Below are 13,027 nucleotides of genomic sequence, written 5' to 3' on the forward strand. Positions count from 1 at the left end.
TTGGGAAAAGTTAGAAAATAATCACAGGCTAAATAAAAATAAAACTACCATTTATTGATGCCTACTCTGTAGGCACTGCTCTGTTATTTACATGTATAGTGTGATCATGAAAAACCTATGAGGCAGAAGAGGAAATTGAAGCTCAAAGTGGCGGTGTTTCCAGGCCTCACAGCTCCTGTGTGGGACTGTGGTCTGCCCTCAGGCAGCTTAGCTTCCAACTCTGTGCTCTGAGCCACCAGCTTACGGCTGCCTCTGTAATAGAATGTCTGCTTGTCATTTACTTCACAATTTTTTTATCTTATATACCACAGTATAGAATGAATAGAAAAAGCTGGGTCTTTTTTCTAAAAAATGATCACAGTAGTCTTTCTGTGTGACATAAAGGTTTCAGAAGCATTGGTCAGTTGAATATTTCTTGATCAACTATATACAAAGAATTGAATTAGACATCTTACGGAAAATGAAGGATAATGGAGGGAAACCATTTATTTTCTTGTCCTTTAAGAAAATCCTGCATGACAGGAATTTTACTTCAGCCTATGTAGTTTATTAAGACATATCTTAAAAACAACAGATTTTGTATGTTGTTTCAACTTGGAAGTTTTTATTAATAATGTAGCTTTGTTGGATATAAAGAGATGACTAAAGTATGCTTTGGTTTGGAGTAATGAAAAATAGTTGTCATTTTTTGAGTTAAAATTCAGTTTTTTAATAAAGCAGAAATAAGATGATGTTTTTGAGAGTTTTATCAAGCAAAAAATCTGGATATTAGAGAAAACATGCTCCATTTGCTTATTGCAAAGAAAATGAAGTGTATAAAATTCACATTTAGGTTGTTATGAATTTAGAAGAATGTTTCTTTGTAGCAGCAACTCCCTTTTGGGGTGCACGTGCACCCTCTTTGGAGTGTGGCCCTGTCAGAAGAGAAGGGAGCCCCTGTCAACTTGAAAAAGTCCCCAAAGTCATTCCAACTTTCTCCTCTCCCCACCCCAAGCCTCTGCTGAAACTCACTGGTTGAGAGAAGGTTTCACAGCTCCTTTCTCCAAAGCCGTCCAGGTCTAATATATAGCACCTTAAAGAGAAGAAAAAAGAAGGCAGTTGAACAAGAAGAGGAAAAGAAAAATTACCAGGAATAGAAGAATTCCGAGTTATGCAAATGGCACATTAGCAGACAGAAGTGCTGTAATATTAAAAGGCAGAGAGCTCGGTTAGTCCTTAGCCTTTAAATCCCTTATCTTGAGGTGGCAGGAGGGTTATTTTGGGAGATTTGTTCTCTACTGTCAGTCTGCTGTGTGTACGTTTTGTCTTTCCAGTTAAAGAGGATTGAGACAATGTCTTACTCTCCTTTGTGGTCTTCACAACACTTAGTGTAATAATGTTGGAAACATAAAAAGTACTTTAAAAAAACTTTTTTTTATTGAACCCTAGTTAGCCCTAGGGTGGGTTTTCTTTTTTCTTAGTTTCCACTCAGTTTTGTTTGGTATGAACGGGGATGATGTGGCTTATTTCTTACTGTAACACAATAGGTAAGTCTGAATTCTGGGCTGTGAGGCACCCACTTCAGAGAAGACTGCCCCTCAATTCTGCTTGCAGGCAAATGGCTCTTCAGTGGAAGGGCCCTGAGGTGGTCTGGTGCCTCCGTTTCCCGTTGGTACTGAGGCACCGTGCACGTTCTGCAAGGCAGCTCTGACAGGCCAGGGGGCCGAGCAGTGACTTCTCTCTGCCTCTAACTTGGAAACTTAGAGGCAGGGCGGGAAGCGCGCGTAGCGTTCAACAGGAACAGCATGGCGGGCGCTTCCAGTGCATTGGAGGATTTTTAAAAGATGGTATCAAAGTCAGATGTTCAATTTCGGTTTATTTGCAGATTATCAGTATGTAAGTAACTTGTATTCACCCACAATCTTACCCTTGTAAAACTATATTTTCTTTTAAAACTATTCTTTTAAAGCTGTATTGCATGTAATTTTTTAACATATTTAACTTTTATGTTTCCTACAGTATAATTACTGTAGTTTAACATGAATGTTTGTCACCAGTGAGAATATATGGCTTGGTTTAATAAATATGTAACACTTAAAATCACATTCATTTAATTATCTTCTTTTAGTTCCCTCTGAAATTTTTGTGAAATAAAGGAATCTTAGGAGATGACTGATTTTTATCTTAGAGAAAATCTGAAAATACTGATTATACCATATTTGAATTTTTTCCAAATCCTTCTGCCCTAAGAATTTGTTTGAAGCAATGTTTATTGACAGTGATTGACTATATTTCAGAGCACACGTTAACAGCGTGTTGTCAGCAGGGGCGTGTGGGTATCTTGTTGGCCTGAGAACTATACGTACCACAGGTTTCTCTCTTTGGTGGTTTAACTTTTCTCTGCGTCATAATTTTCTAGCCATAAAGAGAGTTTGTCCCCAGCCTGTTTCATTTTACTATTAAGATTTGGCCTTGGCTTGCACGTTAGTGCTCCTCTGTGCTCCCTGACAACGTTATAGGTTGTTTCACAGAGGTTGTATTGTAGAGTATGCCCCAGGCTGGCCCGGGAGAAGGGAAGTTCTCAATTTATTTTTGCGGTGATTAAATCCTTAAGTAAGAGAATCTGAACACTTGTAGCCTTGGAAGAAATGGCCCGTGAGTTTCTTTTGTGTAATAGAAATTTCAAGTTCTCTCATGATCCTTTGCTTCCCCTTTCCCTAATCTTTGATGCATAAAGATAATAATCTATTAGGTAAAGTATTATTCTATTGACAGTCATTAAAATGCAGCTGTTTAACTTCCTTCTTTACCTTAAGGCCACTAGATCAGGCTTCTGTTTACCTGGTTTTATGAGAGTAACTGTGGGAGTGCATTTGGTTTGTGCTCCTTTTAGTGAATAGGAATGAGTCATGATTGTGTCTATGCTCAGCTGATTTTCTTGTGGAAACATTTTTCTGACTGTAATTTCTTTACCAGGTGATATGGATCGGACACAAATTGAGCCCAATCTGTACCTCACATCTGTATTTACAGGTAAGATTCTGACTTTAAAAGTTGTTGGACTTAGAGCTATTCAGATTTTGTCATTTCCTTCTGATTTCTTTCTCTCATAATAATCAGCGCAGTAGAGATGGTAATTCCAATCTTTTCTTCTAAAATATCTGTAAACTCATTCCAGACAGAGAAGTCCCTTCCCACACTGAACTCACCTCTCCAGAAGGTAGGGGACAGAAAAGAATCTATCATTTCCCTTTGAAAAGTTTATAAAATGTTGAATTAAAAGACTGCAGGTGTGGTATGTAGAGCGCTGAGGCTAGAGCTCGAGATAATTCCATCTGGGGGAGGTTATTTGTTGGGACAGGACAGTGTTTAAACTTTGAAGTCAGTTTTAAACAAAGTGAAGCAGCTGGAACCTGGCGTAAGACGAAACAGATCTTTCACATTAACTGTTGCTTTTTAGAGGAAAACGAATTGGAGTTGTTTTTACAGGTGCTGAGACATTTATTCTTTCTGCTTTTATTTTTATCTTAAATTATAAATTTTAAAATAAGCATTTGTCAACTCAAAAAACAGAAGCAATAGTAAACTTGAAAAATGTAATAGGATTTATATGTCTAGAACATATTTTGGGATGAGACTAGTAACATTTTAAGTCACCCTTTTAAATAGGAAAGTAAGGAAAGAAATGTTTAATAGTGACTAATTCTGGGAAACCGAGGGGAATAGACTATTACATACTACACTTAACGTCAGCTGACCAGGCACCTTCTTCATCAAGACTTGTAGCATTTCTTCCCAAGCACTGAAGCTGTGATGTTGCAAAATCTGCAGGGCTGGGTTAAGAATGTGAGAATTGAGTACAGCAGGAGAGTTTCGCAGCTGCTGCAACAAGGAATTAAAGCAAGAATAGATGGGCCCAGGGTGGACGGGGAAAGTGCTTCAAGAACTCAATGAAACACAGCTGAAACACTGCAACATTTTCATAGACAGCTGGGAAGCAACTGCTTCGCTGGAACTTAGGGCTGATTTTAAAGACAAGGATCTGGTCATCGTGAATCTAAGCAAGCTGTTGGCCATGAGGACCCACAGACAGACAGAGGCGTTTGGTTCAGCAGTTATTTCAAGGTCCGCTGTGTGCCTAGTATTATGCTACAACTTTGTAGAACACAGAGTAAGTAAGACAAAGTTGCTGTCCTTGTGGAGCACATATTGACAAGGAGCAACAGACCCACAAGCAAATAACGATAATACAAGCTGATAAGGTCACAGATACTTTTTGTGTACCTACTGTGCTAGTCACGCAGGAGACAGGCTGTACGTCCCAGTCCATGCTTTTAAGGAACATATTGTCCAGTGGAAGTGACAGGCACATAACAGATAATTACAGTGCGGTTTGGTAAACACTATGGTATAGTTGCCTTCGGAAAATAAGGCATCCGCAGTTCACAGGAGAGGAGCTCCTCCTGTATTCCACCTCCCCTGCTGGAAGAACAGCTCAGAGAATGGGATTCGCTTGCACCTGGGGCTGGGAGATCCTTTAAATCAGTAATTCTTAAATATTTGGGGGCCACAGGGGCCGGCCCGGTGGCGCAGTGGTTAAGTTCACACATTCTGCTTCTTGGCGGCCTGGGGTTCGCCGGTTCAGATCCCGGGTGCAGACATGGCACCACTTGGCGGGCCATGCTGTGGTAGACGTCCCACATATAGGGTGGAGGAGGATGGGCGTGGATGCTGGCTTGGGGCCAGGCTTCGTCAGCAAAGGGAGGAGGACTGGCAGTAGTCAGCTCAGGGCTAATCTTCCTCAAAAAAAAAAAAAAAAAAAATTGGGGGGCCACAGTCTCCTTTAAGGCACTGAGAGCTATGATTGCCTGTCTCCCTCCCAAACTATACTTATATGAAAATAGTTTGCATAACCTTTCAGGATATTCACAGATCTCTAGGTCACACATCCAGGGACTCTGGATAAGAGCCTTCATATACTGGGATTAAAGACTTTTACATTTGTTTCCTTTTAATTTTGTTTTAAATGTGCAGTTTATAAGAAACCAATCTTGGGCCAGCCCCAGTGGCCTAGTAGGTTAAGTTTGGTGCTCTCCACTTCAGCAGCCCAGGTTTGGTTCCTGGCCGTGGGCCTACACCACTCGTTCTGTCAGTGGCCATGCTGTGGTGGCAGCTCACATACAAAAATAGGAAGATTGACAGCAGATGTTAGCTCAGGTGAATCTTCCTCAGCAAAAAAAAAAAAAGAAAGAAAGAAACCAATCTTTATCTGCATGTAGAAAAAACAAAATTCAGGCAATTTAAAGTTATTCTACTATCTATTCATCATCTCATAGGAGAATACCACAAATCTGTCTGTATGGCCTGGGCCAAGTGCAGTTACTTACCTTGAATGAGGAGTCTGAGATGCTGTACTCTTCTGTGAAGCTACCAAGGAAGCTTTCTTCTTTTCTCTGCCTGTCTCATGTTGTTTTAGAAGAGAATGCTTTGTTTGGCTTCCTCTCAGTTTGCGAATAACAGAGATATAAAAATGGGTTACCAAGTGTTTGAGGATTAGAGTCAGAATCTAAACCTACTGATGGAATGGATTATCTAACCCTGAAAAGCTTTTAGTTATGTATATTTTGGAAAATATACATACAATATACAGGCAAAATCTTAAATGGATATTGAAAATCCTATATTATTACTTAGAATAAATTTTTAGCTTTTCTCTTCTTTAGTCATAAATCCAACATCAAAGAACAGAAAACAAAATTTCTTTATGGATTTTAATATTTTTAAAGCAAAAAAATTTGAATTTCAAATGTCTAAAAAATACATTCGAATATGTCTTCAGAACCTTCAAATGTGTGGTCTCGCTTGATGGCACCCCAGCTTAAACCCATGCCTGGTTAGATGATGCACTGCAAACCCGTGGAATCAAGGAAGAATCTCTTTTTTTAAACAAACCTGAAAACAGCTGTTGAAACGGTTACATTGTAGAGTAATGACATGATTGTGGAAATTAAAAAAGTCAAACTTGAAAAGTGTCAAACTGCATTTAATAGAGATAGGAAATTTATGTTTCCTTTAATGATGATTTATTAAGATATATCTTTTCTTTAAAAAGAAATTAAGGTCTGTGAGGGCTGTGGTATGAATGTTGCTTTCTTTGCCTGTTAGCAGTACTCAAAGTGATGCTGTTCTTAATGTTCCTAGTTTGAAAAGTTCTTTCGTCAGGTTCCGACACTGACTGTTTAACTTGTGTAAATGAACACTTCAAAAAGTCTCCCCAAAATGTACGTTAACAAACACCTTTAGATAAGATGGTGTGTCTTATTGACATAACTCCTTGACTAAAACACAGTTACTAGAGTTAAAAGTAGCATGATTTGGAGGCCTTCTAGGGCTGTGGGTTTTTTCCTTAGTGCGTTTCAGTGAAACATTCTTATCCCCCTCTCTGAAGTCGATTGCCTTTGGCAGCCCACCCTGAGGGCCATTGCCTCTTGGGATAATGCCTTTCCAGTGACATAAAGTAAGAGCTAACCTGTTTTGAGTGCTTTCTACGTGCCAGCACTATACAAAACACTTGATATGCATTACCTCCTTTAATCCTCACAAAACCCTCTGAGATAGGTTCTCTTATCTTTATTTTATAGATGAGGAAACTAGGATTTAGAGAAGTTGCATAACTTTCCCCGAAATGTCTTATCACTCACTCACTATCCCTCTTACCCCTTACCTCTTTTTCGTCATAGCTCTTATCACCTCCTGACGTATTATATCTTTATTTCCTTGCTTGTTTGTCCTTTACCCCCTACACCCGCTGAATGTGATGTTAGAGCCTTTGTTTTCTTCTCTGCTGAAATCTCCAGAGTTTAGAACAGTGCCTGGCACAGAATAGGTGCTCAGTTGATATTTGTTGGGTGAATAGATGGATGAGCCCAGCTCTGCCCTATTCCAGAGTCCATGCTGTTATTCCCCCCAGGCTCCCGTCCTGCTCTTTACTTCTTCCCACACAGAAGCCTCACACCAACAGTCTGGGTGGACCATTCCCAAGTGTCTGGACAATAGACCTCATTTGGACCCTAGACTTGACCTATCGTAAAGGGACTTGAGCTTGAAACTTCATCACTGCCTCTCTCCTTAGCTGCCCCTACCATTACATACCACTACTTAAATGGAATTTCTCTCAACCACCTTTAAAAGCAATAGTTTTGTATTGTGGATATTTAAGGTATTTGGTATAGAGCAAAGAGCAGTGCATAGTCGTCTCAGCTCTACCAACTATCAATTGGATGAATCATACTAGACTCTTCTTTCTTGAAAGCCATCCTTACCTTGTGTGACTCTTCACTCTTGGGTCTCTTCCTACTTATCTTTCTGGCACTTCCCTTTGTTTTCCTTTATTTTCTCTTTATTCACCATTTATTATCCTTCCCCTCACCTTTCTTTGTCATTATTTGCCTTCTCAGGCTATTTTCTCTCCCCAGGTGATCACTGTTCTTACTGCTCTCATCATTGTAGCTGTGTAGATGACCGCTAATTCTGTATCTGGAAAACTGCCTCGCTGTCTTTGACATCTTTGACCCTCGTTACCTGCTGGAAAAGCGCATTCACACATCTGGCAGGCATTTGCATTCATCAGATACATAGCTACTCCCAGCGTCTCCCCAGCTTGCTGCACCACCACAGCCTCAAGCTTGTTTGTGTTCTGTTAATGCCCACTCAGTCAACTAAACCTGTCATTTCAGAGCCATACTCAGTTCTTTAGAAGACTGAGTCTTCCTCCAAAATATCTGCAATCTATTTCGTGTGCCACGCATCATCAGTTCTCGCATGGACCGTTCCCATAGATCCCCCGCCTCTCTCCTTATTTCCCACACAGCTATTACAACTCTTTTTTCTAAAATACATTTGCTCATATTACTCCTCTGTTCAGAATGTTTTGTGACTCATCATTGTTTACAGAACTTGACCCTGACCTTCCTTAGGGCCTTGTCTCTCTCATTGTTCCTCTTATCCAACCAATACTTTGATATCAGAATACTCAGAGTTCCCTTAACATACAAACTTTATCTTGGCTTTATTTTGTTGTTCTCTTCATTCCCTTTCACATCTTTTAAGTCCCATCTCAACCGCTACTTCCACCTCATTTAAACTAAATATTCCTGTACATGTTTATGTAGGTTTTGAGTTTCTTGAAGATGAGGACTATTTTCTTTTATCCGTTTGTCCTCTTGGCACCATCTTAGCTCCATATGTGCAGCAGCCTCGTATAGGTGTTTAGTTAGTGAGCATACGCTTCTGGAAAAAGCCCACTTTAATGATTCTGCGTCTCAGTTACCTTGTTTGTCTCCCAGAATTACTGTTAGGATGAGATTAAGATGATGGGGGAAGGATCTTTGCAAAATTTTAATTGCTGTATAAATATAAGACAGTAACTACAAGAAATAGCATAACTTTACAATAATTGAATTTACTATATTTCTTGAGACGTGGAAACTTCTTCAAGATCCGAAAAGAAAGTTATAGGTCTTGTTATGTCATTGAGCAGTTTGATCAATAATTTAATGCACATAGTAGAAAATGAAGATACATAGGGAAGCAGTTTTGTGAAATTAGCTGAAAAAAGAATAATGTCTGCTATCAGCCTGGTTTTTGACAATATGTGGGTAACTCAAGGAATGGACTTTTTCTTAATATTCGAGGGAAGGGAACACTGAATTGATTTTATCGGTTGAAAATTAATTTTGCTCTCAGCCTTAGTTAATACCCTGTGTCAGTTTTGACTGGCAGGGTCAGCTCTGATCTTGGATGCTTCTCTTGGTTATTTTGTGTACTTGGCATCATGGCTTTGTAAAATGTGGGAATATTTAAATAATGCTTATGTCTTATAAAGATTTTTCCTAAGGCAGTTCTTATTGTTTCTTAATTTTAGTTTTTAACATATCCTGACAGAGCTAAATTTCAAAAAGTCTTTTCCTATTTAAAATATTTATTCTATTTAAGTTGACGTAAGAATTACTTTCGGGGCCGGCCCCGTGGCTGAGTGGTTAAGTTCGCGTGCTCTACTTTGGTGGCCCAGGGTTTCGACCATCAAGCCATGCTGAGGCGGCGTCCCACATAGCACAACTAGAAGGACCCACAACTAAAAATACACAACTATGTACTGGGTGGCTTTGGGGAGAAAAAGGGAAAAAAAGAAAGAATTACTTTCTTCTTAAAGGATTATACTGTGGTATTGCAGATTGTGATGTTGCTAAAATGATGCCGAAGCTTATTTCTTTTCCCTCTTTTATTAAAAAAGGAATTGATACAAGTACCAAAAAGGAATGGTATAATATTAGTCTGTTAGACTTCCTAATATGAAAGGAATTTGCCTTTTACAAATATTCTGATCATCTGGGACAGCTGTGATTGAGTCATCATCGAAAGCTCCGGAACTGTCTACCTTTACTGTGGTCTCTATAAAAATTTAATGGAAAATTCCACTGTATTACTGTGGAAACTGTTAAAAATATAAAGGAATTTTAGAAAAATACTGTGATTCTTGACTCGGAGATGTCTTTAAGATTGAGATAATTTGTTTTTAAGATGCTTATTATTATTATGTGTATATGGTAAAACATAGAATTTGAAATGAGGATTTTTGTGGTCTTATATAATACCAAGTTAGTGTTCTTTATATTCTTAGGCAATGTGCTTTAAAGTTAGAGGAGTGAATTAGAGTATCGGCAGGTAGAGAGCCATATATAGTCAACCCTGGGTTTTTTAACACGTTAATGAAGTTTTCATCCCAGACTCCCTCCTCTACTCAGACTTACCTAGCATTTATCATGTCATACCATACAACTTTTGGCACTTGTTATTCTCTTAGTCCATTCAGGCTGCTATAACAAAATACTACAGGCTGGGTGGCTTATAAACAGCAGAAATTTATTTCTCACAGTTCTGGAGGCTGAAAGTCCAAGGTTAAGGCGCATCTTCCTGGTTCATAGCCAGCACCTTCTCACTGTGTCTTCACATGGTGAAGGGGCTGTCAAGCTCTCTGGGGCCTCTTTTCTCAGGGCACCAACCCCATTCAGGAGGGCTCCACCCTCATGACCCCAGCACTCTCCAAAGGACACCTCTCCTAGGACCATCGCACCAGGCATTAGGGTTTCAATATATGGATTTGGGGGGCACAGAGACATTCAGATCATAGCATATCCTTTTTAACTGTTGTCTTTAATTGTCTGTGGGTGGGAGTGGAAAGCAGGAAGGATGTGTTTTATCTCTGTGACAAGTTCTGAGCACCTTGAGAAAAGAAATTGCCTTGTACGCAGTGCTTATTCTGATCCCTTGTGTTACTTAGGAAGGTCAAAAGCGTGTAAATACTCAGGACCCTCTGTTTTACCTGAATGCGTTTCTCCTTTTTTCAGGTGGTAAAGCCGTGCCACTCTTCACTTCTCAGGCGTCACCCGCCAGGATGTCCGTGACGCTGCCCTCAGTGACCCTGGAGGAGTGCTCTCGGTCTCAGAGCACCAGCACCATCCAGGGGGACACAGAGTCCTCAGGAGCAGATGCCTTCTGAATGGGAAGCAAGAACCAGGAAAATATTCGTGCCACTGGTTTTGAGGTCATTTTTCTCTGGCATAAAACCATCTCTCAGACTATTTTGATCTTTGAGCGTATTCTGAAAAATGATTACTAAGTTTTTATTAAAATGAAAAGCATAATTTGGGTATTTAGGTAAAATTTTTAAATAAAATAATTTAAATGTCAATCATCATGAGTCTGGCTGTGGGTTATTTCTTAGAATCCTGAGGCAGCATGGAATAGTGGAAAGGGCATGACCTTTGATGTCTAAGAATTTATTCTACAGATACAGTTACCTGTACATAGTTATGAAATATGTTGCTCAAGGTTATTCATTCCAAATTTTTTATAACAGGAAATAATTGGAAACAATCTAATGCCTGTTGGTAAAGGACTGATTAAAAAAGTGCTGGTGTATCTGTACAGTGGAATGCTATGTGGTATAGAAGGAATTTGAAGATGTTTGTGTCTCGATATGGAATTATCTCTGAACTGCATTGTTAAAGTAAAAGGAGCTTTGTGCAAAATAGTGTGTGAATTATGCCACCATTGTTTAATATAGGGTGGAGGGAAATCCAAATATATGGTGTCTACACCCTTATGCTTACGTACATGTATTTGTTTATGGACACGTTAAATCTCTTTGGAAGGATAAACAAGAAACACTAACTTTGTCTCCAGGGAGGGGGCCTGAGGGGCAGTGAGAGAGGCTGAGTGATGGGAATTGAGGTTGACCGTAGCTCCTGTGTACTTGAATGACAGTTGTGACAGGAAAAAATTATGAGTGAGGTTAATTTTTTATATATCTTATAAACCTTTATACTTTATAAACCTGTGAAACATGTGACTGATTACTTTTCAAGGCATAACTACATAAAATTAAAATAAAAACATGGCTTTGTAATCAGACTCAGGTATGTTCTATTTCTTCTACTTGCTCTGCGATAGGGGCTGCCTGGGTACATGGGTTTAGTACTTGGTTTGCAGGATAATGGGGATTATCGATAATGTTGGGAATGGTGCCCAGCACAGTGCCTGGCACCAGATAAGTGCCCTAGAAATGGTGCGTGTCATTATCTTGAAGGATTTAAGCCTCTTAACCAGAAGGGGAGCACATGAGAAGCAGGGCAGCCTAGCATTAGCAAAAAAGTTATCTCCCTGAAGAATTTTTTCTGTCACAACCAGAGTTCAAACACACAGTAACTATAGTCAACCTTGACTTTTCTCAGTGTTTTTCTAGGTCACTTAGTGAGCCTCAGCGCTGGCTGCACATGAGAACCTCCGGGAGCTTTGACAATGCCTGGCTTCCATACCCGGGGATTCTCAGTTAATTGATCTGGGATGGGGCCCAGGCGTGGGTATTAAAAAAGTACAAAGACCCTCCCAGGTGATTTTAATTTGCACTCAAGGTTGAGAATTACTGAAGAGCAATTTAGAATTCCTTAACCTTCTAGCCAGGCCCATTGCCCAGGGGACTTAGGGAAAGTCTGAGGCTCTCTTCTCATCGAAGTTAGAAGCTGCAGCACCTTGGAAACTTGGAGAAGTCTCGGCTTCCACACGTGTTCCTCTTCTGTCCCAGCGCCTCAAGCTCCTCTCAGGGGTTTGCTTACTGACATGCTCTAGGTCTCACTTTAGAACCTGTTTTTCTATGCTGTGGCCTTTTGGACGGATCTGCTTGTAATCATTCCCATTAAACAAGTAGAACAAAAATGCTGTTCTGTGGATCATAATTTGTTTTTGATGTTCCTACAAGTCTCTGGATGGGGTGAAAGCTGGGGAAGTGTTTCTAAGTGCTGCTTCATTTTAAACATTATCCCCCTTGGTTTCTAGTTTTCAGAGCTTTTTCTGTTTGGGAAAGATGTTTCTTAATTTTAGTGAAAGCATCTTTTATTAAAGGTGTTGGTAGTTTTTGCCCCCTAACTGTAAAAAACCTGCCTTTTCTAATTTCATTTTGTATTTAATTTTATAATTTGCCATTTCTGGAATGAACTATTTACAAGACATGCTACTAAGACGTAGACCCTATCAAGATCAAGGTTGTCAGTGTGCTGGGCTTACATGACTTCACCCAGGGTAACAGGCATTTAAAATGTTCCTTTGGTATAGATCCTAAAATAAATTTGCTTTTTTATGCACATTAATAGGATCTTGAGTGTTTTTATTTTCAGAAGATGATTCCATTAGTACATTTCTTATCACATGCATATTTCTGGTCTCGTAATAATTTTTCTTTTTAAATGCTAAACATGTTTACATCGGTTTTATAGTTTTTCTATTAAAAACATAAACTTTTTTAATAAAATAAATAAAATAGCATTTCTTAGTTCATGGTAGATTACCACCCCCAATCCAAGAATAATTCTACAATTGAAACTTTTTTTTTAAAGATTTTATACACTGCCTCAGCGTGGTTTGATGAGCAGTGCCACGTCTGTGCCCAGGATTCAAACTGACGAAACACTGGGCCGCCTGCAACGGAGCGCGC

General features: G+C 39.5%; 1 protein-coding gene across 10 annotated transcripts in view; it reads left to right on the top strand.

The window, feature by feature from the left end:
• Nucleotides 1-12,678, top strand: part of KIAA0586 (KIAA0586 ortholog) — a 117,360-nt gene extending 104,682 nt beyond the window's left edge. For all 10 annotated transcript variants that reach the window (XM_070513689.1, XM_014864293.3, XM_014864292.3 and 7 more), the window contains 2 exons: nucleotides 2,956-3,012; nucleotides 10,386-12,678. In XM_070513689.1, coding sequence (XP_070369790.1) covers nucleotides 2,956-3,012; nucleotides 10,386-10,537 — 209 coding nt within the window. In that variant the 3' untranslated portion in view covers nucleotides 10,538-12,678. The remainder of the gene's footprint in view (nucleotides 1-2,955; nucleotides 3,013-10,385) is intronic.
• The last annotated feature ends 349 nt before the right edge of the window (nucleotides 12,679-13,027 follow it).

This window comes from Equus asinus, chromosome 7 (genome assembly GCF_041296235.1).
Source record: "Equus asinus isolate D_3611 breed Donkey chromosome 7, EquAss-T2T_v2, whole genome shotgun sequence".
Taxonomy (NCBI): domain Eukaryota; kingdom Metazoa; phylum Chordata; class Mammalia; order Perissodactyla; family Equidae; genus Equus; species Equus asinus.